Source organism: Staurois parvus, unplaced genomic scaffold (genome assembly GCF_062004578.1).
Source record: "Staurois parvus isolate SC_StPar_1 unplaced genomic scaffold, SC_StPar_1.0 ptg001328l, whole genome shotgun sequence".
Taxonomy (NCBI): domain Eukaryota; kingdom Metazoa; phylum Chordata; class Amphibia; order Anura; family Ranidae; genus Staurois; species Staurois parvus.
In genome coordinates, this window is record NW_028319124.1 from 1,662,155 (window position 1) to 1,686,815 (window position 24,661).

The window sequence follows — 24,661 nt, forward strand, 5'->3', positions numbered from 1 at the left end:
CACGGCCTCAGGGCCACCACAGGCACGTGTTCTGAGGGACGCAAAGGAACGTCCACTCAGAACGGGGAAGGTCCAACCTGGCCATTTATGTACATTGGCCAGGTGGGAGGTAGTTAGGAGTACACACAGAAGGAGGTTTTTCTGACTTGGGGTAAACCCAAGTACACTGTGGTGGCTGCTCTTTGACTGACAGGTACACTTTATTCTGCTAACTATTGCCAGGCAGCAGTGATCAGGAGCAGGCAGTCAGTGGGCCTGATTTCACTGAAGTGTGCCGTGAACACAGACATCCAATCTCATGCAGGTGAATAAAAAAAAAAAAAGCAGAGCTCCTTTTGCATGATTGGCTGTTTGAACGTGGTTTCACCTCACTGCACTTCACATTTTTTTATGCAAGTCCTATATTTTTGGTTCCCAACTCCTTCCCTGTGATCATGACTGTATAAAAGGAACATGCACAGTTTTATTTACACCCCAAGGCTGTGTGTGCAATAAGGGATCATTCTCACCAATGTTCATGCTGTACACCGCCCAGAACAGCCTATTTCTGCGGCAAGTGTGGCCAGGGGTTTGAGATTGACGTCTGACAGGAAGCCTGTAAAATCAATGACGGGCTGACACTGTCCAAGGCTGACGGAGTGATTATATACAGCTAGGAACAGATGAGTTGCTCTACGTAGACAAGGGCAGCTTATCGGTCCACAACCACGAGTGATCCCTCCATAGGAGTTTACATATGGACAGCTACAGAGACTGTCATCGATTACAGGCTTCCTGTTCGCAGCTGTTCAGAAACACCTAGCCATACCGCCACAGAAATACACTGATCTGGGCATTGTAAGGCTATGACGGGTATGCGACTGAGCCCTACATTTAATTGTTAAACTGGCTCTGCCATGTAGGAAGAAACCCCCATATCAGGACCTAGATCTGCTGTTGATGGGTATTGAAGGATTGTTAATGTCAGACACATCACATATCCTAATACACACAGTATTGACAGGTTGCTCACAAGCTCATTACCCAACGGTGTGTTTATGGATTTTGTGAAGAGACCGGCACACAGCAGGGACCTCACACAAACATGGGGAAAATCCAGACTCCACCTGTATAGGCTGACATTTCGGAACCTGCACAGGGCTCCAGCAGTGCAATCACGCCAGCTCTTGGTTTATAATGGCATGCATTCTCTCTTCTGTTTCCTAGGGATATAATAAAGCTGTGGACTGGTGGGCGCTCGGTGTCCTGATTTATGAGATGGCTGCAGGTTATCCTCCATTCTTTGCAGATCAGCCAATTCAGATCTATGAAAAGATTGTATCTGGGAAGGTACACGATCCATGTTTTTTTGTTTGTTTTTGTTAAAGCTGAGCTCCGCAGTGAAATACACAAGATAATACATTAATGGTAGTTGTTTTAGCTGCCAAAGGATTTGTATTTGTCCATCCATTCCCGACTCTTGCAGTGAAGCCAGATGGATGACACAAGTAGTGTGTATATGTGAAGTATATCCAAACCCAAGAACCAAAAATGTATATATTGAAACTTACCAGATCTTGGATGTGGTGGCTGCATTGTTTTTCTTTTTTTTGTTTTGTTTTTTTTAAGTTAAAGCAGAATTCCAGAGTAAGCTAACTACTTTTACTTATAAATACTCCCTCCCCCCATTCCTAACACTAATGCTTACCAACCTGTGAAAAAAAGATGCATATACTTACCTATTTACATGCCACTCCACTGTTGTCATGTGATCCGGCTCCCCTCCGCTGCAAAGGGAGAGAAGGGAGCTCTGACTACAGGTGGGCCATAGTAAGTCTAGGGGTGGCGTCACCCCTCGTGCATTACCAGCCGTTGTTGAGCTCTCTTTCCTCTGTCCTGTAGCCGGCCGCTGGCTGACACTGGTAATTCTGTGACCAGATTGGTGCGACATGAAAATTGGTAGGTATTCACATATTTCTTACACAGGTTAGTAAGCATAGGTGTTAAGAGGGGGAGTGTTTTTAAAGTTAGTTAGGGACACCCGGAATTCTTCAAGTACATATCATGCTAGTCCATGTAATTTCTCAAGCGCTGAACTGAAATCTCAAACAGTGTTATCAGCTTTTACCTGCTCTTTTCTGCAAACTACATTAGGCTGCCTTCTTTGTAATGGAGATGAAAAGAAGGGGAAGGTGTTTGTAGTTCAAATAAGAAGATCTGGCTATGGCTCCTCCATAGAAACTGTAAAGTCTGTTGTCACTGTAGGAGAGGAAATGTATTACCAGCAGGATCATTAGGTAAAAATTGAAGGAAAAAATCCTGAAAAAGCCACCCAAGGATTGACAATCTTGTAATATATGAAAATGTTCTTTATTTTTTATGCAATTTAGGGAATACAATGGTGTATTTTCTATTCCCCTAACCGCCTGACTAGACAGAGCAGCAGTAGTCTGAGGTCATCCATCTGCTCACTGGCCTGTTAACATAGTTCTTGGAAATGCCGTTGCATGCAGCAAAACTGATTGACTCCCAGGTTTGGTGCTGCAGTATAGGGGACTGCACGCTGGTAGCATTTAAAAAAAAATTGTAATTATTTATTAATGAATACAGAGCTGCATTTATTAGTGTCTTCTAAATTTGCCTAGAGTTCAGCTTGAATTGTATCCACTCCAAGGCTTCCCATTTTCCCTTACTGAACTCTGTTACTTCTACAGGTACGCTTCCCTTCACACTTCAGCTCTGATCTGAAAGATCTCCTCAGAAACCTTTTGCAGGTTGACCTTACCAAACGATTTGGGAATCTGAAGAATGGCGTGAGTGATATCAAGGGCCATAAATGGTTCAGCACCACGGACTGGATTGCAGTCTATCAAAAGAAGGTATGTGACAGCAGACACGGTTATAGGAGAACTTGAACATAAAAAGAAAAGTTGAAGGATGAATTTGTTAACCAGAAAAGAAAGGAAAAAAAAGTTTCCTTACCCTGTAACTAGCCTCTAGATACAGGGTTAGCTATAATTTTTGTAGTACCAGCTGGGCCCTGCTCACAAGAGCATACAATCTATTACATGCACATCTTGTACAAAATGCAGGGCTTTTCCACCAAGGTACATAATTTCCAGGCATCAGCCAAGGTGTCTTTGGAAACAGGTGTAAGTGATCTCTGACATTTGTCCCCTTGGTACAAATATGAGTAGTACAAGTGTATCTCAATAAATTAGAATATCATCAAAAAGTTAATTTATTTCAGTAATTTAATTCAACAAGTGAAACTCATATAATATCTAGATTCATTATACACAGAGAGAAATACTTGAAATGTATCATTCTTTTAATTTCGATGATTATGGCTAGTGAAAACACAAAATTCAGTATTTCAGAAAATTAGAGTATTGTGAAAAAGTTTGATATTGTAGACTCATGGTGTCACACTCTAATCAACGAATTAACTACAAACACCTCTAAGGGTTTCCTGAGCCTTTAAATGGTCTCTGAGTTTGGTTCAGTAGGTTACACAATCATGGGGAAAACTGCTGACTTGACAGGTGCCCCGAAGACAGTCATTGACACCTCCACAAGGACGATAAGTCACAAAAGGTCATTGCTAAAGAAGCTGGCTGTTCAGAGTGTATCCAAGCATATTAATGGAGAGTTGAGTGGAAGTAAAAAGTTTGGTAGAAAAAGGTGCACAAGCAGCAGGGATAACCGCAGCCTTGAGAGGACTGTGAAGCAAAGGCCATTCAAGAATTTGGGGGAGATTCACAAGCAGTGGACTATGACTGATGTCAGTACTTCAAGAACTACCATACAGACGTATCCAGCACATGGGCTACAACTGTCGCTTTCCTTGTGTCAAGCCATTCCTGAGCCAGAGACCACGTCAGAAGCGTCTTATTTGGAATAAGGAGAATAAGTACTGGACTGTTGCTCAATGGTTCAAAGTCCTCTTTTAGATGAAAGTAAATTTTCCATTTCCTTTGGAAATCGAGGTCCCAGAGTCTGGAGAAAGAGTGGAGAGGCACATAATCCAAGTTGCATGAGGTCCAGTGTGAAGTTTCCACAGTCAGTGATGATATGGGGAGCCATGTTATCTGCTGGTGTTGGTCCACTGTGTTTTATCAGGTCTACAGTCAGTGCAACCCTCTACCGGGAAATTCTAGAACACTTCATGCTTCCCTCTGCTGACCAGCTCTATGGAGATTCTGATCTAATTTTCCAAAAGGAATTGGCACCTTCCTGCACAGCCAAAAGTACCAATACCTGGTTTAATTATCATGGTATCACTGTGCTTGATTGGCCAGCAAGCTTGCCTGAATTAAACCCCATAGAGAATCTGTGGGTATTGTCAAGAGGAAGATGAGAGATACCAGACCCAGCAATGCAGATGAGCTGAAGGCCTCTATCAAAGCAACCTGGGCTTCCATAACACCCCAGCAGTGCCACAGGCAGATTGCCTCCACACCTGATGCAGTAATTCATGCAAAAGGAGCCCCAACCAAGTATTGAGTGCATACTGTAGTAAACATGGGTATACTTTTCAGTAAGCCAACATTTCTGTATTAAAAAAAAGTTTTTTTTTTTTTCTTCTTATGTAATCTAATTTTCTGAGATACTGAATTTTGGGTTTTCACTAGCTGTAAGCCATAATCATCAAAATTAAAAGAAAGAAATGCTTGGAATATATCACTCTGTGTAATGAATCTATATAATATGAGTTTCAGTTTGTGAATTGAATTACTGACATAAATTAACTTTTTGATGATATTCTAATTTATTGAGATGCACTTGTACATTTATATGGCCAAAAGTTTGAGGACATCCAACCATCTCCCCTATATGAGATTTTTGGTCGTCCTATTCCAAAACCGTGGATATGGTTTGCAGCTATAGCAGCCTCCACTCTTCTGGGAAGGCTTTTCAGGAGATTTTGGAGTGAATTTGTAGTTATCAGCCAAAAGAGAATTTGTGGGGTCATTTACTGATTTTGTACAAGAAGATCTTGGTCTGCTGTCAGCAATACAGTTCATCGAAACTGGTCGATGGTGTTGAGGTCAGGACTCTGTCCAAGTCATTTAAATTCCTCTAAGACAAAACGCTTCAAACCATGTATTTTATGGAGCTGACTTTGGGCCCAGGGCACAGTCATGCTAGAACAGTAAAGGACCTTCCCTGTTGCCTCAAGTTCGAAAGCACACAATAGTCTAAAATGTCATTGCTGCAACATTGACAGTAGCTTTCGCTGGACACGCCTGATTTCGATAGTCTTTGCTGCAACATTGACAGTACCTTTCGCTGGGCACACCTGATTTTGATAATTTTGGAGGTATTTCCACATACAGTCAGGTCCATAAATATTGGGACATGGACACAATTTTAACAATTTTGGCTCTATGCACCACCACAATGGATTTGAAATGAAACGAACAAGATGTGCTTTAACTGCAGACTGTCAGCTTTAATTTGAGGGTATTTACATCCAAATCAGGTGAACGGTGTAGGAATTACAACAGTTTGCATATGTGCCTCCCACTTGTTAAGGGAGCAAAAGTAATGGGACAGAATAATAATTATAAATCAAACTTTCACTTTTTAATACTTGGTTGCAAATCCTTTGCAGTCAATTACAGCCTGAAATCTGGAACGCATAGACATCACCAGACGCTGGGTTTCATCCCTGGTGATGCTCCGCCAGGCCTCTACTGCAACTGTCTTCAGTTCCTGCTTGTTCTTGGGGCATTTTCCCTTCAGTTTTGTCTTCAGCAAGTGAAATGCATGCTCAATCGGATTCAGGTCAGGTGATTGACTTGGCCATTGCATAACATTCCACTTCTTTCTCTTAAAAAACTCTTTGGTTGCTTTTGCAGTCTGCTTTGGGTCATTGTCCATCTGCACTGTGAAGTGGCGTCCAATGAGTTCTGAAGCATTTGGCTGAATATGAGCAGATAATATTGCCCGAAACACTTCAGAATTCATCCTGCTGCTTTTGTCAGCAGTCACATCCTCAATAAATACAAGAAAACCAGTTCCATTGGCAGCCATACATGCCCACGCCATGACACTACCACCACCATGCTTCACTGAGGAGGTGGTATGCTTAGGATCATGAGCAGTTCCTTTCCTTCTCCATACTCTTCTCTTCCCATAACTCTGGTACAAGTTGATCTTGGTCTCATCTGTCCATAGGATGTTGTTCCAGAACTGTGAAGGCTTTTTTAGATGTTGTTTGGCAAACTCTAATCTGGCCTTCCTGTTTTTGAGGCTCACCAATGGTTTACATCTTGTGGTGAACCCTCTGTATTCACTCTGGTGAAGTCTTCTCTTGATTGTTGACTTTGACACACATACACCTACCTCCTGGAGAGTGTTCTTGATCTGGCCAACTGTTGTGAAGGGCGTTTTCTTCACCAGGGAAAGAATTCTTCGGTCATCCACCACAGTTGTTTTCCGTGGTCTTCCGGGTCTTTTGGCGTTGCTGAGCTCACCGGTGCGTTCCTTCTTTTAAGACTGTTCCAAACAGTTGTTTTGGCCACGCCTAATGTTTTTGCTATCTCTCTGATGGGTTTGTTTTGTTTTTTCAGCCTAATGATGGCTTGCTTCACTGATAGTGACAGCTCTTTGGATCTCATCTTGAGAGTTGACAGCAACAGATTCCAAATGCAAATAGCACACTTAAAATGAACTCTGGACCTTTTATCTGCTCATTGTAATTGGGATAATCACACACCTGGCCATGGAACAGCTGAGAAGCCAATTGTCCCATTACTTTTGGTCCCTTAACAAGTGGGAGGCACATATGCAAACTGTTGTAATTCCTACACCGTTCACCTGATTTGGATGTAAATACCCTCAAATTAAAGCTGACAGTCTGTAGTTAAATCACATCTTGTTTGTTTCATTTCAAATCCATTGTGGTGGTGTATAGAGCCAAAAATGTTAGAATTGTGTCGATGTCCCAATATTTATGGACCTGACTGTACTTTTGGCTACATAATAGGTATGATGATCAGGTGTTTGCCCATAAACATTTGAGCATGTACTCTATTGTATTTTCTTATTGGAGCATTGTTGATCCTGTCTGATCTCAAAATGATGCAGATAGGGACAGTTCTGATGACTGCACCATCGACGTGGTTGTTGGGAGATAATTTGCATCTATATCTACAAGAAATGTAAATGTTGTTAGCTAAGCTGAAGTGGGATTTCATGGTTATATTTAGATCCAGTGCACGGAAAGGAGTTGGAGTTGGATTCCTTCTATCCCCACTGAGCACCTTTCAAGTTCTTCCTACCCCTCCCTCTCTATCCCTCTCTTCTTTTCAGACCCACTGTAGTCATCTGTTTTTCTCTCATATCATCTCTACACGCCTGGCAACCTCACCAACAACCCCTTTCCTCTCTCTGAACACAGCCTCATCAGTTTCACAGTGTCCTTGTCTTCAACCACCTATCCCTCTAAGCATCAAATGATTACTCATAGAAATCTTCGCCATTTTAACCCTTCGCTTCTCTGCTCTGCTACTGACCACCTCTGACAAAATCTCACTGCTGTCCTGCTCTAACCTGGCCATGTTCTGTCTACAAAAGGTCACTCTCATGCTCGCTGAACACACTTGCACCTCTAACTACACACAGTCAGGCCTCGACCATTACAACCTTGGCAAATGACAACACCGGAAATCTCAAGAGACATAGTGGTACTCTTGACTGGCGTATAACTAAATCCCTGCAAGACTTCACCCTGTACAAATCTGCCCTCCCAAAATACAGTTCCTGCTTCTATGCTGCCAAACAAACCTACTTTGTCTCTCCTATTAATACCTTGTCATCCAGTCCTTGTCGGCTCTTCTTTCCCTTTAGCTCTCTACTTTGTCTTCCCCTCTCACCTCCACCCCACTAACTCACTCGCCCAGGAGATTGCCAATCACTTCATAAACACAATGGATGCAATTTGTGTGGACATCTCCACTGTACAGATATCTTCCCCACTTAAAATATCCAATCTAACCGCACATTCAATACTTTCCTCTTTTGACCTTGTCGCTAGTGAAAAAGTTACCAAACTCTTCTCAGATGCCCACCTAACCATTTGTCCCCTAGTCCTTGTTCCCTCGACAACTACTAAGGTCACCCACTTTTTCTATCCAATGCTCCGTCACTCACATCTTCAGTCTCTCTGTATCCCTGGCACCTTGCCCCCCCACCTCTCTAAAGCATGCACAGATCACCGCCATACTTAAAAAGGCCTCACTGAACCCACCAACCTGGACAACTTAAGACCCATCTCCTTGCTCCTATTTACCTCTAACCTTTTAGTCTACAACGGTCTGAGCTCTTACCGCACTGGAAATGTTCTTCTTGACACCTTACAGTCTGGCTTTCGCTCGCAGCACTCCACAGTAACTGCCTTACCAAATCTCACTAACCATTTGCTAACTGCTAAAAACAATGGCCACTATTCCATACTCTTACTGCTAGACCTTTCTGCAGCCTTTGATACTGTTGACCACCCAATCTCCTCAATACACTCCACTCCCCTGGCCTCCAAATTTCGGCTTTTCCTGGTTCTTCTCCTACCTATCACAGCAGTTCTTCAGTATCACCTACTTCTTTTCTCCATCTACACCTCTTCTCTTGGTCACTTGATAACCACCCACAGCTTACAATGCCATCTCTATGCCGTTGACACCCAAATCTATCTCTCTGCTCCTCACTTCAGTCTCCCCTGCCATTACTAACTTACTATCTGACATATCAACATGGATGTCGCACCACTTCCTCAAACTAAATCTCTCCAAACAGAGCTGGTAATATTCCCCCCTCTTGTGCCCTCCTCCATGACTTTTCCATCAAAGATTAATACAACTAACTGTCCCTCCCCTCATGCCAGGGTACTAGGTGTAATCCTAGACTCTGATCTCTCCTTTCAACCCCAAATCCAATCACTGTCCAAATCTTATAGACTTCACTTCCGTAACATCTCTAAAATTCTCCCCATTTTAACTAATAAAATAGCCAAGCTCCTCATTTGCTCCCTTGGACTATGACTATAGACTATGGCAACTAATTTCTCATAGGCCTGCCTCTCCATAGGCTTTCCCCTCTTCATTCTATCATGAATGCTGCTGCCAGACCTGTCTACCTACCAACTGCTCATTGTCTGCTACTCCTCTGTGCCAATCCCTCCACTGGCTTCCGATTTGCCTGGTGAATTAAATTCAAAATACTAACAACAACAACAACATATAAAGCCATTTACAACTGTCTAACAACTGCACCTTTAATTTTTCCATCAGCTCATCCCTCATGGTTATTACCTTTTGTAGCATTTGCCACACATTATTTGATTGTAAGCTCTTATGAGTGGGACCCTCTTAACCCTCTTGTATTGTAACTGTGCCGTCTCCCGTTATATTGTAAAGCACTGCGCAAACTGTTAAAGCTATATAAATTCTTTATTATAATTTCTGTATTTAAACTAACGTAGTTGACTTGCGCAAATTTGTGGAAAAGCTATTCCATGTTTTAGTCCTTTAGTTTTAAACTGATTTTTTTCCTCTCTATTAGGTGGAGGCACCCTTCATACCCAAATGCAAAGGGCCGGGTGACACAAGTAATTTTGATGATTATGAAGAGGAAGAGATCAGAATCTCCATTACAGATAAATGCGCCAAAGAATTCTCAGAGTTCTGAAGAGCGCCTTGATGATAGCAGGAGCCATTACTCAAGACTTCCCGCGATCAAGTGAGACCGATGGAGAGAATGCCACTGACCGGCACACAAACTTCTCCTTCCCTTTCACACTCCCCACCTCTCTAGCTTTTTATTAGTGGTGCAGATTCAATTTGGAGGCCATCTTATTTTATCCTGGATCTGGTGGTGCTGGTTTCGATTGGTCCTGGAGAAAACTGCATTCTCTGTCATACCCCACCTCGCTCACACATTTGCTTCTCTCCTTGACAGATCTGAGGGGCCAAGTGAGTTATTTAAATGTGAGTGGTTCCTCTAGGGTGGAGCCAGAACCTTTGGGGCAGGCCCATTTCCTTCAGGAGTGGGGCCTGTTATTATTATTTTTTTTTTTTTAACCATTTTCATTCGAGGAGCTTGGCTACTGGTTTTAATCATTTAGTTTACATAGTTTATAAATAATGAACTGTTTTAATCTGAATTTTTTCTCCACTGATCACCGTCCTGTTTCCCAGCTTTCCCTATCCTAGAATGACTTTTAAACTGAAAGTGCCAGTTTTTACCCCCACCTTACACCACTGTTTAGTTCACTTAGCACATTTTTGCCTCTGTATTAACCACTTCTCCCATCATCGATGCCATAATCTTCATTCGGTAGGTCCTTGGTGTTTATACACAAAACCAGAATAATGGGAAGGGAGGGTCATTTAAAGTAAGTTATTTACCAAACCTCAGCGTTATTTCCTGGAAGGGAGGTGGTGGCTGTTGGACTGCTTCTGTGGTTTATGCGGTCCCTGTTGTCTGAGTGCCGTTTTACTGGCAAGTCCTTTTACTCAAGTCAAGAGGGACTTCTATCCTTGATATATTCAGCTGCAGTTGTAGGTTAACTTGAACATATTTGGGAACAGATGGCAATACAGCAGTTGTGGCATCGCAAAGTACCAGCTTACATTTTTGGCTATTGTGAGGCTTCTTTGTCTTGGACAAAATCAATTGATGTGGTCCTTCATTCTGTTGTTTGAAGGCTTGATTTAGCTCTGTTTTAAAATATGTAGTAAGCCTAGAATTTTCTTTTCTGCCCAGAAGTAGGTTCTGTCCTGTTTACCTGTACCATTCAATGAATCTTTCAGTTATTGGGAGTGGCTTTTTCTTTCAATGGCTACTGGGCACCTTGAAGGTCTCTTCCAGTCCACTTTGCACTACAGGTATTGTCTTTTTCGAATGAGTGGATACTCTTGTAGATTTGTTCAATGTTAAAAGAAAAAAAAAAAAAAGAAAATGGGCAGTATATATAAATATATGTGTTTTATCTCCAGCATTGACATTGCTACCCTATTGTCTTGGCTTGGAGACCTCAAACTGCCCCTTTTTATGGAGATTCATACCTTTGATGGAACTATGTTTCCAGTAGAGCACAATTTTGAAGTTGATGTCATAGGAAGGTTTTTGGTAGCTGGAAAGATGGGACCGTACAGCTCTGTGCTTCATTTGGGTACAGAATAGTATCCCAAAATCAAGTTTGGAGTTCTGAAATTAGCAGATACACCATTAATTTTAAAGGCCTGTTTCCAAAGGCACTTCTCGTGGTTGTAGAACAATGGCACGTTGACAGGCTGTTCTGAACAAAATGGCACACTGGGGCTTCTATGGTTAAAACAAACAAGCACTTCTACTCAGTGCAATACTAGTGTTAATGGCATATCCACAGAACATTAGGTGAAATGGGTCTTTGGTAATTTGCAGCTTTCATAACCATAACCATGCCCCCCATGGTCAATATACTAGGTTCCTGGGAAAATGTTTGATTTTATTGCATAATGATATACATTCTGCAGAGCAAACTACTAGTTCGGACATAATGCCAAGTCCCCAGCTGTGCTGTGGCTTTAAAGACTTAAGTTGGGAGGGTCAGTTTTGGAAAGGACCATTTTTAATCAAGCATGAAGGCGATAAAACATGAAAGGTAGGCCTTTCCAAACATTTGTCATGAGAGAGGTTGGCTTATTACAGACGTGGTGAGGGAAGTGGGATAATTTGGGGGCAGATCTGTGAATTTCAATTGAGTTTTCACCTAATAAATATATATATATATATATATATATATATATATATATTTATTATGTATGTATGTACATGCGCGCACACACACAAACACACATTCACTTCTTACATGTGTTATACTGTAAACATTTGAGAAAAAATACCAATAAAGTTTTGTTTAAAAAAATGTAAGAAATGATTGTTCTGTACCTCCTGTTATGGTATGATATATCAAGCTTACCAAACATTTTCTCCCTCCAGCTTAAGGCCTGGTTCATACCTAATGCAGTTTGCTTTTGATCTGATTCAGCAGTGCTTTTTGCGTTGCATTTTTGCACATGCCTTTTTTTTTTTTTTTTCTGATTTTGACACACCGCTTTGCGTTTAAAAAAAAAAGTCCCTGACGCTTTCCAAAAACATAGTGGCTGAAAAATGCATAAATGTGAATGTGTCCCATAGGAAACCATGTTAAATTGACTGTAATGCGTTTCTGCAAAAATCACCAAAAACACACAGGCGTGAACTAGGCCTTAATTATCTATCTAGTTACGTGTGAATGCAGGTGGACTGAAACACCCTTCCAGCTTCTTTTTCTTTTCAATGGGAACGTTGATACTGGGATTTTGCTGTTTGGGATCATAGCTTTGTTGCCTACACCAGCATTTCCTTCCCTTTTAAGTAGAGATCACAGTACTTCCCCTGAACTTTCCTTCTTCTGCTACTCCCCCCAGAAGGTAGCATATTAAGGGTGAACATCTGCATTCTGGATGGAAATACCAACTCATAGATAACATATTTTTTCCTGATGCCTGTGAAGCTATTGGTTGTGTTCACAAATGCCTAGCATAGATCAGCCCCTGATTCAGCCTCTCTCCTTCTGAGTTACAGTGCTGCAGCTTAATAACTGGGAGTATCTCTGATATGATGAAACAAAGCCCTGCCTAATAAGATGGCTGACTCCACCCAGAGACTGTACAAAACAAGGCATGGTGAGTCAGTAATGGGGAAGTGACGAGCTGCACCAAGCCTATAGGGCAGAGGTCTCCAAACGTTCAAAAGAAAGGGCCAGTTTACTGTCTTTCAGACTTTTGGGGGGCTGCTGTGCCCAGTGGTTGGAAACCATGCCCAATCTTTTGTATTAGGGGGAGAAATAGTTGGTGTCAATGGAAGGATTTATGCTCTATCGTTGGTGTCAATGGCAGGAATAATGCCTCAAGGGCCGGATAAAGACAAGTAAAGGGCCACATCCAGGCCTATGGCTACAGTTCGGAAACTAGTGCTATAGGCAATACTTGGCATGTAGTCATTTCTCCCCTGCCTTCCTTTTTGGGCACAATCTCCACAGCATAGGTTGGCTTTAAGAGGAAGTCTATAAGATGAAACCATGCCTGTAATGGTAAACTAAGTAGCATATACACTGCTCAAAAAAATTAAAGGAACACTTTTAAAACACATCAGATCTACATGGGGAAAAATATCATGCTGGATATCAATACTGATATGGAGTGGGTAATGTGTTAGGAACGTAAGGATGCCCCATCGTTTGATAAAAATGAAAATTATCAACCTACAGAGGACTGAATTCAAAGACGCCACGAAAAATCAGTGAAAAAATGATGCAGCAGGCTAATCCATTTTGCTGAAATTTAATTGCAGCCACTCAAAATGGTACTCAGTAGTTTGTATGGCCTCCACGTGCTTGTATGCATGCCTGACAATGTCTGGGCATGCTCCTAATGAGATGATGGATGGTGTCCTGGGGTATTTCCTCCCAGATCTGGACCAGGTCATCACTGAGCTCCTGGACAGTTTGGGGTGCAACCTGGCGGCATTGGATTGACTGAAACATATCCCAGAGGTGTTCTTTTGGATTTAGGTCAAGCAAGCGTGGGGGCCATTCAATGGTATCAATTCCTTCATCCTCCAGGAACTGTCTGCATACTTTTGCCACATGAGACCGGGCATTGTCATGTACCAGGAGGAACCCAGAACCCACTGCACCAGCGTAAGGTCTGACAATGGGTCCAAGGATTTCATCCCAATACCTAATGGCAGTCAGAGTGCCATTGTCTAGCCTGTAGAGGTCTGTGTGTCCCTCCATGGATATGCCTCCCCAGACCAATCACTTACCCACCACCAAAACAGTCATGCTGAACGCTGTTAAAGGCAGCATAACCGTCTCCATGGCTTCTCCAGACCCTTTCACGTTTGTCACATGTGCTCAGGGTGAACCTGCTCTCATATGTGAAAAGCACAGGGTGCCAGTGGCGAACCTGCCAATTCTGGTGTTCAATGGCAAATGCCAATCGCCCTCATGAAATCTGTTTCGTATTGCTTGGTCAGAGACATCCAAACCAGTGGCCTGCTGCAGGTCATTTTGTAGGGCTCTTGCGCAGTGCTCATCCTGTTCCTCCTTGCACAAAGGAGCAGATACCGGTCCTGCTGATGGGTTAAGGACCTTCTACAGCCCTGTCCAGCTCTCCTAGATTAACTGCCTGTGTCCTGGAATCTCCTCCATGCTCTCGAGACTGTGCTGGGAGATACTGCAAACCTGACAATGGCACCTATTAATGTTCCATCCTAGAGGAGTTGGACTGCCTGTGCAACCTCTGTAGTGTCCAGGTATCACCTCATGCTACCAGTAGTGACACTGACTCTAGCCAAATGCAAAATTAGTAACAGAGTCAGAAAAGATGAGCAGGGAAAAAAATGTCAGTGGCCTCCACCTGTAAAACAATTCCTGTTTTGGGGGTTGTCTCATTGTTGCCCATCTAGTGCACCTGTTGTTCATTTCATTAACACCAAAGCAGCTGAAACTGATTAACAACCCCCTCTGCTACTTAACTGACCAGATCAATATCCCGAGTTTAATGGACTTAATGCTATACTCTGATTAAAAAGGGTTCATTTAATTTTTTTAAGCAGTGTATTTAACCACTTGAAGACCTGACCTATTTTGACAGTTTTTGTTTACATCAGTAAACCCCCAAACGTTCTATATGTTTTTAACCAGAGGCACTGGAGAATTAAATGGTTGGTTTTGAATTTTTTTTTATGTTAAGCAGTAATTGCGCAGCGGTTTTTCAAATGCAATTTTTAAAACAAAAATACACTTTAATGCACAAAAGCACAATATAATACCCAATTGCCTGGTAAAATATAAAAGATGTTGTATGTAAACCACCAACTTTAGTGCTGAGCTCCCCGATCTGGTGGGGAGGCATCGGTATGGGTGGTGGTTAGGGGCGACCCCTCCTGACGCCTATATTAGTGATCCAGCAGCTAATTAGCTGCTAGGATAGCTTTGATATTATAGAGCTTCGCTGGCCCTTACAAAAAGAAATAAAAGCTACCGGGGTCATGACTGCAGCTATGGCCCCAGTAGAACCACTCAAACCGCTGCAACATACCCTTATGTTACATACAAGTAAATCAATCACTCTAATTTGAAACATGCACTACGAAGATTCACCTGCAGTGATTAATTGGTGAATGTCACATTCACTAATTTATAGATATATCCTTAAAGAATTGTAACAGCTAAAAATAGAATAACCTGGGCTCACAAAAGATAGGCTTATATTTTAATACTACAGTGCAGGTCACAGGCTTGATCTTCATATACCCTGGGTTATAGGCTGGTACCTTCAAATGATTGGACACTGGCAAAGCTTTTTACGGTCACGACCCTTGGACTTCCCCTACATACCCCTACCCTACTCTGAGTCCTCAGTTTTTTGCTAGTGACCTCAGTTGATGGACCTTAGTTTATTTTAACTTTGGATTCTTTAATCAACTCTTCCTTCTGATACAGCAATAGAAGCTGAGCATTTGGATAAATGCAATTTCAGTAAGATTTTGGGAACCAGCGTGGGGAAGGCCTGTAATGGCTGCTTCAGGCATTGGAAACCTGCTTAGGTGCTAACCTTGGTGCTTGCAATGTGTATAGTTGGCAAAAGGGTAGTATACAGGTCAAGGGCCATGTTCCACCTCTATGGAATCCAGACCCTGAAGGCCTCTTCGGGGGTAAGCCCACCATGACTTGCAAAGCCTAGATCCTATAAAGGGACCAGTAACATGGACAGGTAAGAGAGGGTTACCTTATTTATTGGACTGTAGCTCCATAGCAAGTATGAGACGTAATAGCTTTGTTATTTATTTTCTACTTATCAAACTGTAAGGAAGTCAGAAATTGTGTTTGAAATGTATTGGTTGCATCGAACTTCAGTATTGGTGAGATTTCCCACCACTTCCTGATCTGCCTGGAAGTGAGGGACGCTCCGCAAAGGGGACACAAATGGCATTAGAACATGACAGGAGCTGTGGCCTACTCTATCCATATGAAATTAGAATTTTAGGCTGGAGTTGAGCTTTAAGGTATATTTACAAGAAGAACTTTCTTTTTATAAGGTAATGAGGATTTAGAACCTCTGTCATGATTTTGTCAGTTTCCTTGGTGGGGGATCCACCTTCTATTTGTATAGAACTTTGTTATTGGGACTGAAAGTGATGGGAAATCTAGAGGTTTACAGCTGTCACTAGAACAGAATGTGCAGGGAAATTCCCACACTTTCTGATATCATTGGATGCACATCTGCCTCCTCCCACTTGTTCCTCTGAACCAGTTAGGCTGTCTATCGTCCATTATAGACATAGGCCAAATGTGACATATGGGAAGAGGTAAATGATCTATCAAGAAGGGTTGAAATGTGCATATTACGGCACCCCTGGATTTCAGAAAATAGAGAAGGTACAGTATGTGCAAACACCAGTAGGGGCCTACATTGTAGATCTGTGGCTTTTTTTTGGTACTATTAGAGTATGGATAGGTTTTCTATAGGCATGCTAAAGTGAGAACAATGCTAAGTGGTAATTTTAACAACCCTTATGTGCTGTCAAGGGTAAAGTGACCCCATCACCACAGAACAATACCCAATTTTGGAGCTTACAGGGAACCATGCTGTCACCCCCTCCATCATGTGTTTAGGCATAACGATTGATAGCTAGGCCCAAGCACTGCCTCGGGTGAAGGTCACATGCTCCCACTTACCTTGAGGCCCTGGGTATTGTGCAGCAGAAGTGGCAAAGGAGCACAGTGAAGGTAAATATAACTGTGAGGGTGGACCCTGTCACTAAATAGCAAAACATAATTTGTTTAAATATAGCGCTCAACTGTTAGCAGTCTGGTCAAATAATATGTTGGGTCCCCCCATTTACTTTATTTATAATGCTCAATTATCACATTTTCATCAGCTCTGCACACCAGCTGACATTTCAGATTGTGACCACAATGGGAATGAATGCTTAAAAATAAATTACTCCGTAATTTAGAAGCAGCAACAGGGAGATTTTTCCCGGGCATTGTTTGGCAGGAGGGAACTCATGCTGCCTGGTTCCAATAGGCTAATTATTGAGTCTATAGAGACAGGGCAGTGCAAGGCAATGCTAGTGGCTTTGGACCTGAAGAGTGCTGGACAGCTAACATAACCAGTAAAGGTTAACTGTAGAGCACTCACAGAGAGGAACCCAGTGCCTGTAGGTCACTTCTAGAATCATCCTGTAATGCACAATCCAAAAGTGAGACTGAGGATGACTGTGCCAGATAGCTGCGAGTTGGTGGAAAATTCATCTGCAGCTGGCCAAAGAGTATTGGTCTTTTTTTCTGCCATTGCTCTTGTTTCTATGACTCTAGAAAACAATTTGAGGCACTGTAGGTAGCAGGAGGGGTTATACCTAGGTCTTCCCTACATTTGTTTTTTCTGGAATTGTGCCATCCTCCTGTAGGTGGCAATATAACCTTAAGGTTTAAGACTTCCTTTTTCCCCTCAATGGACCTCAAGAAAAGGATTTTACAGTGAGTACAAAAATGTATATTTTCTCTGCTCTTACTGTTTATCATTTTTAAGAACATTTGTATAGTTTATTTCCATTTTTCTATTTTTTTTTCTTGTTTTATTTGGTGGAGAAGGGTTTCTCAGTCTGTCTTTTTTTCTTTTGATTCCCTTTCACTTCTCTAATAAAGTGTCTTTTAACATGAGTACAGTGGTCTTTTGTATCTTAACTGGACACGCTAAGATGTTTAATAAGTATAAGCTTTTATTTGAAAAAACAGTTTTCATAATTGACATGAATTCACATGAACCTCAAAAACTTTAAATAGTGCAAAGCTCCACACTCATACATTACTCACATATTGCACAATGATGCATACAGCTTGTTCCTGCTGTTCTACATGGTTTCACAGTGCACCTCATGGGCAGAGCTCAAACCCTGTATATTTGCTATGCTTCTCATAGGTAGAGCTCCTGCCCTAAACATTCAATAATCCTCAAGGGTGGGGCCCCTCAGTGGAATGTTTCCACCTCCACTACTGTCCAGTCGCCTTGTGAGGACACCTCACCTTCAGGAGAAAAGCTGGTGACAGATGTGATGCTAGCACGTGATTCATCCAAAGGAGACAACAGTTCCGCCCACTTTCCCAGTTCAACCTGACCCTTGACTCCTCCCTTTAACCCGCCTTCTGAGGCAGCCAGGAACAAAGTTCTCCCGATGATATGCTCCACCAGCCCCAGTTCCGCCCCTCTGGGACTGCGCTCTTGAGGTCCATGGTCAGTCTCGTAGATAGTGTATAACCCGTCTGCAGGAGAAGGGATAGGGATGGGTTCACCTAGAAAAAATGGTTGGGAAAGCTAAACATCACTAGTAGATTTTGTATGTGATTGTATTTTTAAAGTGCATTTTATGTGTGTTACAGTATGTACTGCATTGTAAGTTCCTACAGGGTTGACCACCACAAGGATCTCTCTATCAAGCACTGCCAGAAGAGGTCATTGAGGGAGTATGGATGACCTGCGGTAAGGTGCTGGGTCAATAACTGCTGAGGGAGTATGGATGACCTTTGGTAAGGTGCTGGGTCAATAACTGCTGGGGGAGTATGGATGACCTGCGGTAAGGTGCTGGGTCAGTAACTGCTGAGAGAGTATGGATGACCTTTGGAAAGGTTCTGGGTCAATAACTGCTGAGGGAGTATGGATGACCTTTGGAAAGGTTCTGGGTCAATAACTGCTGAGGGAGTATGGATGACCTTTGGTAAGGTGCTGGGTCAATAACTGCAAAGAGGGGCTTGAGTAAGTTCAGTTTATCCATGGCAGATCGGGATTTAATCAGATCAAACCATTCATCCCTGCCAGCTGGAGAGCCATCTCTGTGATGTGATATTGTTATGTATTGCCCTTTATAACTCTATGTAATGGTAATTTGCAGCTTTTTTTTATGTTTAATAACCCATCTGCAGATTCAGTGATGTCATCTACTGCCCCGATTTATATCTATGCACATCCAGAACAAATATGGCTAATCTAAATGGGCAATTAACCTCCTGCTACTGAGCAATTTAATTTCTTGTCGCCATTCACCTCACTTTCAGCACATTGATTTCAGTGTTACCACTAATTAGGTGATTACCAACAAAAGGTTGAATAGCTCGGGAGCATGACATCGAAGTATGCCTCTATCAGCATCAAATAATTTTAAGGGCTCATTCATATATACCGCAGTTGCTGGTGTGTGCTTTGAAGGGAACTGTCAATGCGTTGTAAATGACTCATCACATGGTTTACTGTTTTTACTATTCTTTTTTATTCATCACAGTGAGCATTTCCCACTTTTTTCAGTGCAGTGGTGTTAAATGAAGTCTTAGCCACTTGCCTTCCGGGCACTTACTCCCCCTTCCTGCCCAAGCCAATTTTCAGCTTTCAGCTGAAACTTTGAATGACAATTGCACGGGCATGCAACACTGTACCCATATGAAATTTTTATCATTTTTCTTTTTTCACACAAATAGAGCTTTCTTTTGGTCGTGCTTAATCGCCACTGGGTGTTTTATTTTCTATAAACAAAAAAAGAGCAAAAAATTTGAAAAGTTTTTCTTTGTTTCTATTATAAAATTTTGCAAACAGGTCATTTTTCTCCTTCACTGATGTGCGTTGTGAAGGCTGTACTGATAGGCAGCACTGATGGGCACTGACTAGGTGGTACAGATAGGCAGCACTGATAGGGGGCACTGCAGGGCACAGGTTGGGTGGCACTGTTGGGTACTGATCATCAGTGTCCATCTCGTCTCTGACAGTTGGTTATTGGCAGTACTTTCCTCACACTGTGACAGCATGAGGAAAGTGCAGCCGATAACTCATTGTACACAGCTGATCACGTAGTAAAAGGCTGCTGTAATTGGCCTTTTACCTCATCACATGATCAGCTGTGTCCATAGGACACGGCGGTCGGTGCTGGGGGCGTGTTCTTGGAGGACGCCCTCCCAGAACTAGACAACCACGCTGTAGCCGTCTTTCGGCTATAGCACGGTTGGGAAGAGGTTGAGTTGCCCGTAGACTGAGCGATTTTCTTTCCTGCAACTACGGTTTGTGTTGATAGGGGAATCCCTCCCGCGGAGCCATTGTGTACTCCTGGCAAACACAGTGATAACTGCTAGCGGCTATAATAGCCCCTTGCAATAACTGCATGTAAGATCCGAACTATCTATGGTCAGCTTCAGGACTGTAGAAGTGTATAGAGGACCTTGACTGTATGGTGGGTATCATACTGGACCACATCATACTTTTAACCTAAAATTAAAGTTTATCTATAACCATTTTTTTTTTTTATTTATGTTTAATTTTTGGATACAGTAGGTAAGGATTAGAACCTCAAGTTTTACTGCTGTCTGTTGCCCTGTTAGAGAGTTTCCCCTTAGTCACTGTCCTAATGAAAGTGAAGGAAACTTTCTCAGCAGCAACACAGAAATGTGAAAAAATATATATAATTTTTAACCCCTTCCCGCTGGTGCCTCCTGGCCCTTTAAAAGTTTTCAGACGCCGGGAGGCAGAGACGGCATTTGTCATGTGACCGCCATGATTGGCTGTCACAGCAGTCACATGATTGAAAAGCTCCCAATCATAAGTAGCAATTGGGAGCTTTCCATTACCCACCCATAACGGTTTTGGGAGCGTACAGGACGCGTGCTTTTGGCACAGCATTGTTTCCATTTTTCTACGCATAGATGCAGCCTCTCACAGTTAAGGCCAACCCGCCGAGAGGCCACATATATGCAAATGGCCGGCGGGAAAAGGTTAAAGTAAGGTGGTTGTAAAGGCTCAAGGGTTTTTACCTTCATGTATACTATGCATAAAGGTTAAAAACCTTCTGTGTGCAGAAATTCTTACCTCAGCCCACTCCAATTCGGTAGGGCCAAATTTAAAAAATTTTTAAAAGATGATCTCCTTTACCATCACTTATCACAAACAATTAAAAACAAACGGCACAAATGCCTCGTGCATTATCTCAGCACTTTATTGAAAGATGAAAAATACTCAAAACCATTGTGGACACAGTGTTGTATAAAACCCAGGAACCAAAAGCAAGCCCATCAATGGAACTCCTCAGGTTCAAGTGGATGATATCACCAGTTGAGACGTTTTAAGGGACAAGCCCCCTTCTGAGCAGAACTTTGGCTGGAGATAATGTGCTAGATATTTGTGCCCCTTGTTTTTTTTTTATTGTTTGTGCAGTTACAAGATTCCCCCTTGTTAAGAGGGCTGCAATGCCTCCATCATCCAGTCCGGGTTTCATAGTGGTTGCCATTATCAGAAGTACTGTGGTCAGCTTCTCTTGGAGTTCTTAGCACTATGGTGTCAAGTTTCCATTTCTTTAAGTCACTTCATTTTCTACATTAAAAGGTGTGTTCGCTGGGCGTACTGTAGAAAATGTCTCGGCTACATACAGTGTACAGTGCTATGTTTCAGCTGTGGGATGGGAACTTCCCGTCCCACACCCGCAACAAAATTGAGTCAGGCTAAGTGCTGCTCAGCCATTTATAGGCAGCTTTGTATTCTCCGAATGATTAGAAAGCTTCCTCTGGCTGAGCTGGAGATCGTGATGGTATGCGCCCTACTCTCCATTTCAGCCGATCAGAAGAAGCTTTGTATTCAGAAAATGCAAAGCTGCCTATAAATGGCTGAGCAGCATTTAGCCCGACTCAATTTTTTCCGGGTATGGGATGGTGCTGGGACACAGTGCTGTATACTGTATATAGCTGAGGCCAGAGGGTGCACCTGTTAGTGTAGAAAATAGCCTGTTTGAGCCAGTTAAAGTGACAAAGTTGGAGATATGCTTTAAATGTCCAATTATGTAACAGGAGTGAAGGGATTATGGAAAGTAAAGAGGGTGAAGGTCTGTTTTAAGTAAAGGAATGGGGTCTGCTTTTTATTTGTTTGTCTTACCCTGTTGCATATTTTCCCATACTTCCGTTTTGGTGAAAAAAAAAGTTTACTGCAAGTAGAGGAAAATCTCTCTAAAGAAGCCCTGGATACCCATGAAACCTGACAAGAGTTTGCATCTTTCCCCATTGTGACTATAGATACACTTTAACAGCTTGAATCTGACTGGTTAGTTGCAGTAAAATGCACATGAACTATTGCGATGTTGCCATTTTATTTTCCAGTCATCACTTTTATTTTTTTGGAAGATTGTATATAATTACTGTAAAAAATAAAAAAGGCTCACAGCAACCAACATCTTTGTGGAGCAGAGATAGAGCGAATGCAGACCAATGAGTGGCTACTGTGAGGACAAGCTTACCCGTCACAATTAGTTGCCCACAATTTACAGTTGCACTAGTGGGAGGGTAGAGAACTGGGTGTGAGAGGGTCATGGGTGACTTAGGTGAATGCTTTCCGAAGTAACTGATGATTGGTAAGAAAAAATAAACTGCTGTGAGGAACCGTGCCCCTTCCCTGTGGGGCAGTTCTTTGAGGGGGTTATCAGTCTTTGGAAAGCAATGTTTCAATGAGAAAATTATTTTGAGTTGAATTTACTTTTAATATGGCTAAAGATGATCCCTGTTACTTTTTTGTGCACGTAACGTTTAAAAATACGCAGTAAAAGGTGCTTGCGCATAAATATGGTGCATCAAAACTTATCCAACTGAAATTCCCCTCCTAGAAATGGCTTAAATACCGCTGTACAGCACTCCTATGGAGCTGATTTACTACAGTAATCAGGACTGAACACTTAGCACCGCCTCATTCATTAAACTCAATGTACATTCACCTTGCTATGTTTATATCAATCCGCAAATTGGTATATGTGTGCTATGGTAGCCTGCATTACTGCAAGTGAAGGGATGGATGCTGCTCAACTGACCCCAGGAGTCCAATGTTAAGGAATGGCCTCAGCCACCATTCTGGTCACACCCTCTGACATGTTTCGCCCCCCACACCAGGGCTTGGTCACATACCTCTGACCAAGCCCCGTTGGGCAGGGCGAAACACAACAGATGGTGTGGCAAAAATGGCGCGTTAGGCCGTTCCTTAACATTCTTCAACATTGGACTCCTGGGGTCGGTTGAGCAGGGTCCATCTCTTCACTTGTATTGACTGACACTGGAATCGCTCGAACTCATGTTCCCCTCTTCTCACTTGCTGATGGAGTGATTTTTTTTTTTTTTCCTTACATCCACAGCTTGGAGCAGCATTATAAGGTATGCTTTTCACTATCTGCATTACTGTAACGCATGAGCCACGGTGCATTCCAGGGACTTTTACAATGGGCCTTCATCCACTTTAAAATGATCCTAAAGCCAAGTGAAAATGAAAGAAAACCACAAATTGTGAGTGGACACCAGAACAGGAATAGAGGGGAAGTTTTCAAGTGGAAGGATATCCCTTGACTATAGAGGGATGTCCTGCTATGCCTATGGGGAAAGGAAATGAAGGGAAATCTCCCCAATGGAACACAGATGGTAATAAAAACTTGACAGGGCTTACAACCCCTCCTTTCTCTATACAAAATAATAAAAATAAAAGTTTTACTTTATGCTGTCAATTTGGTTGGTTCTACCTCTGCCCCAGGGTTGATACTTTCACAGATTAAGATTTTTTTTTTTACATTTTGGATAGAATGGGAAAGTCTTAGAAATAGTCAGGGTGTATTTTTTTTTACTGCTGTTGGGGAGATCTACGTGTTAATCATTTTAGAATGATCAGTTTTGATTAAACATGATTAACAGATCACTGTTATTGTGTATGTATAGTCCACTGATTAGAGTGTGGAAAGAATAGCCCACTGGATGGAGTGTGGAAGGAATAGAACCCTTGCCAAGGTTTTGTTGCGCTGTGTCCCCACGGGCTAGCTCTATAGATTGATCCACCCTCTCTGCTGAGCCAGCCATACTTGGACTGAAATTTGTCTGATCCCTGCTGAACTGGTCAAATTTCAATCCATGTATGGACAGACTCGTGCAGAAGTCAATCTACCAATCAACTTCTGTACAGCTACAATGTTGGGTTTTTCCTGAACGATCAGTGCCGTCGGCTACAGCCGGTAGCAGTGATCACTGTATTCTGACAGTGGGGAAGTCTCCCCATTGTCAGAATACAATAATTCAAACAACTTCTTTGTTATGGTTGTAAAACTTTAATAAACCTATTGCATCAGAATACAATAACTCAACGGCAGTAGTGTGTGGATGGGGGAATTGGGTCATTTCTTTTATTTTTGTTCAATCTGCTGTTTTTGTCAGAAGAGAAGAGGGGAAATTTTTCAATGGGGACACCTGTTCCGGTAACAATGGGACACAACCATTAAAAAAAATAAACCAACATGGATTCTAACCTTCCACTATTAATGCTAAAACCTAAATAAAAAGTTTTTGCTCAACATACAGTCAACGCATTTTTGTTGGGTCTTGAAAATAGTGAATTTCAGTTTATGGGGGAATGTCCCTCTAAGTTGGTGTCCTTGAATTGTATCAATGTCACAATGAAGTGAATAAAAAGAAAAAAGAATGACAAGCAAACTTAGGTAGAATGATGCCAAAAAACTTAAAAGGAGAGACATGATGGGAAAATGATAAATAAAAAATGAACATGTTTTCAGGGAACAATGGGAAAAGGGGGGGGGGGGG

General features: G+C 42.2%; 2 protein-coding genes across 7 annotated transcripts in view; one reads left to right on the top strand and one right to left on the bottom strand.

The window, feature by feature from the left end:
* Nucleotides 1-17,740, top strand: part of LOC149436915 (cAMP-dependent protein kinase catalytic subunit alpha) — a 98,202-nt gene extending 80,462 nt beyond the window's left edge. For all 3 annotated transcript variants that reach the window (XM_089661228.1, XM_089661229.1, XM_089661227.1), the window contains 3 exons: nucleotides 1,207-1,329; nucleotides 2,694-2,858; nucleotides 9,544-17,740. In XM_089661228.1, the coding sequence (XP_089517354.1) occupies nucleotides 1,207-1,329; nucleotides 2,694-2,858; nucleotides 9,544-9,669 (414 nt within the window). In that variant the 3' untranslated portion in view covers nucleotides 9,670-17,740. The remainder of the gene's footprint in view (nucleotides 1-1,206; nucleotides 1,330-2,693; nucleotides 2,859-9,543) is intronic.
* A 37-nt stretch (nucleotides 17,741-17,777) lies between these two features.
* Nucleotides 17,778-24,661, bottom strand: part of PRR36 (proline rich 36) — a 67,352-nt gene continuing 60,468 nt past the window's right edge. For 3 of the 4 annotated variants that reach the window (XM_089661224.1, XM_089661226.1, XM_089661223.1), the window contains one exon: nucleotides 17,778-18,370. In XM_089661224.1, coding sequence (XP_089517350.1) covers nucleotides 18,048-18,370 — 323 coding nt within the window. In that variant the 3' untranslated portion in view covers nucleotides 17,778-18,047. The remainder of the gene's footprint in view (nucleotides 18,371-24,661) is intronic. The other variant, XM_089661225.1, reaches the window with a different exon arrangement.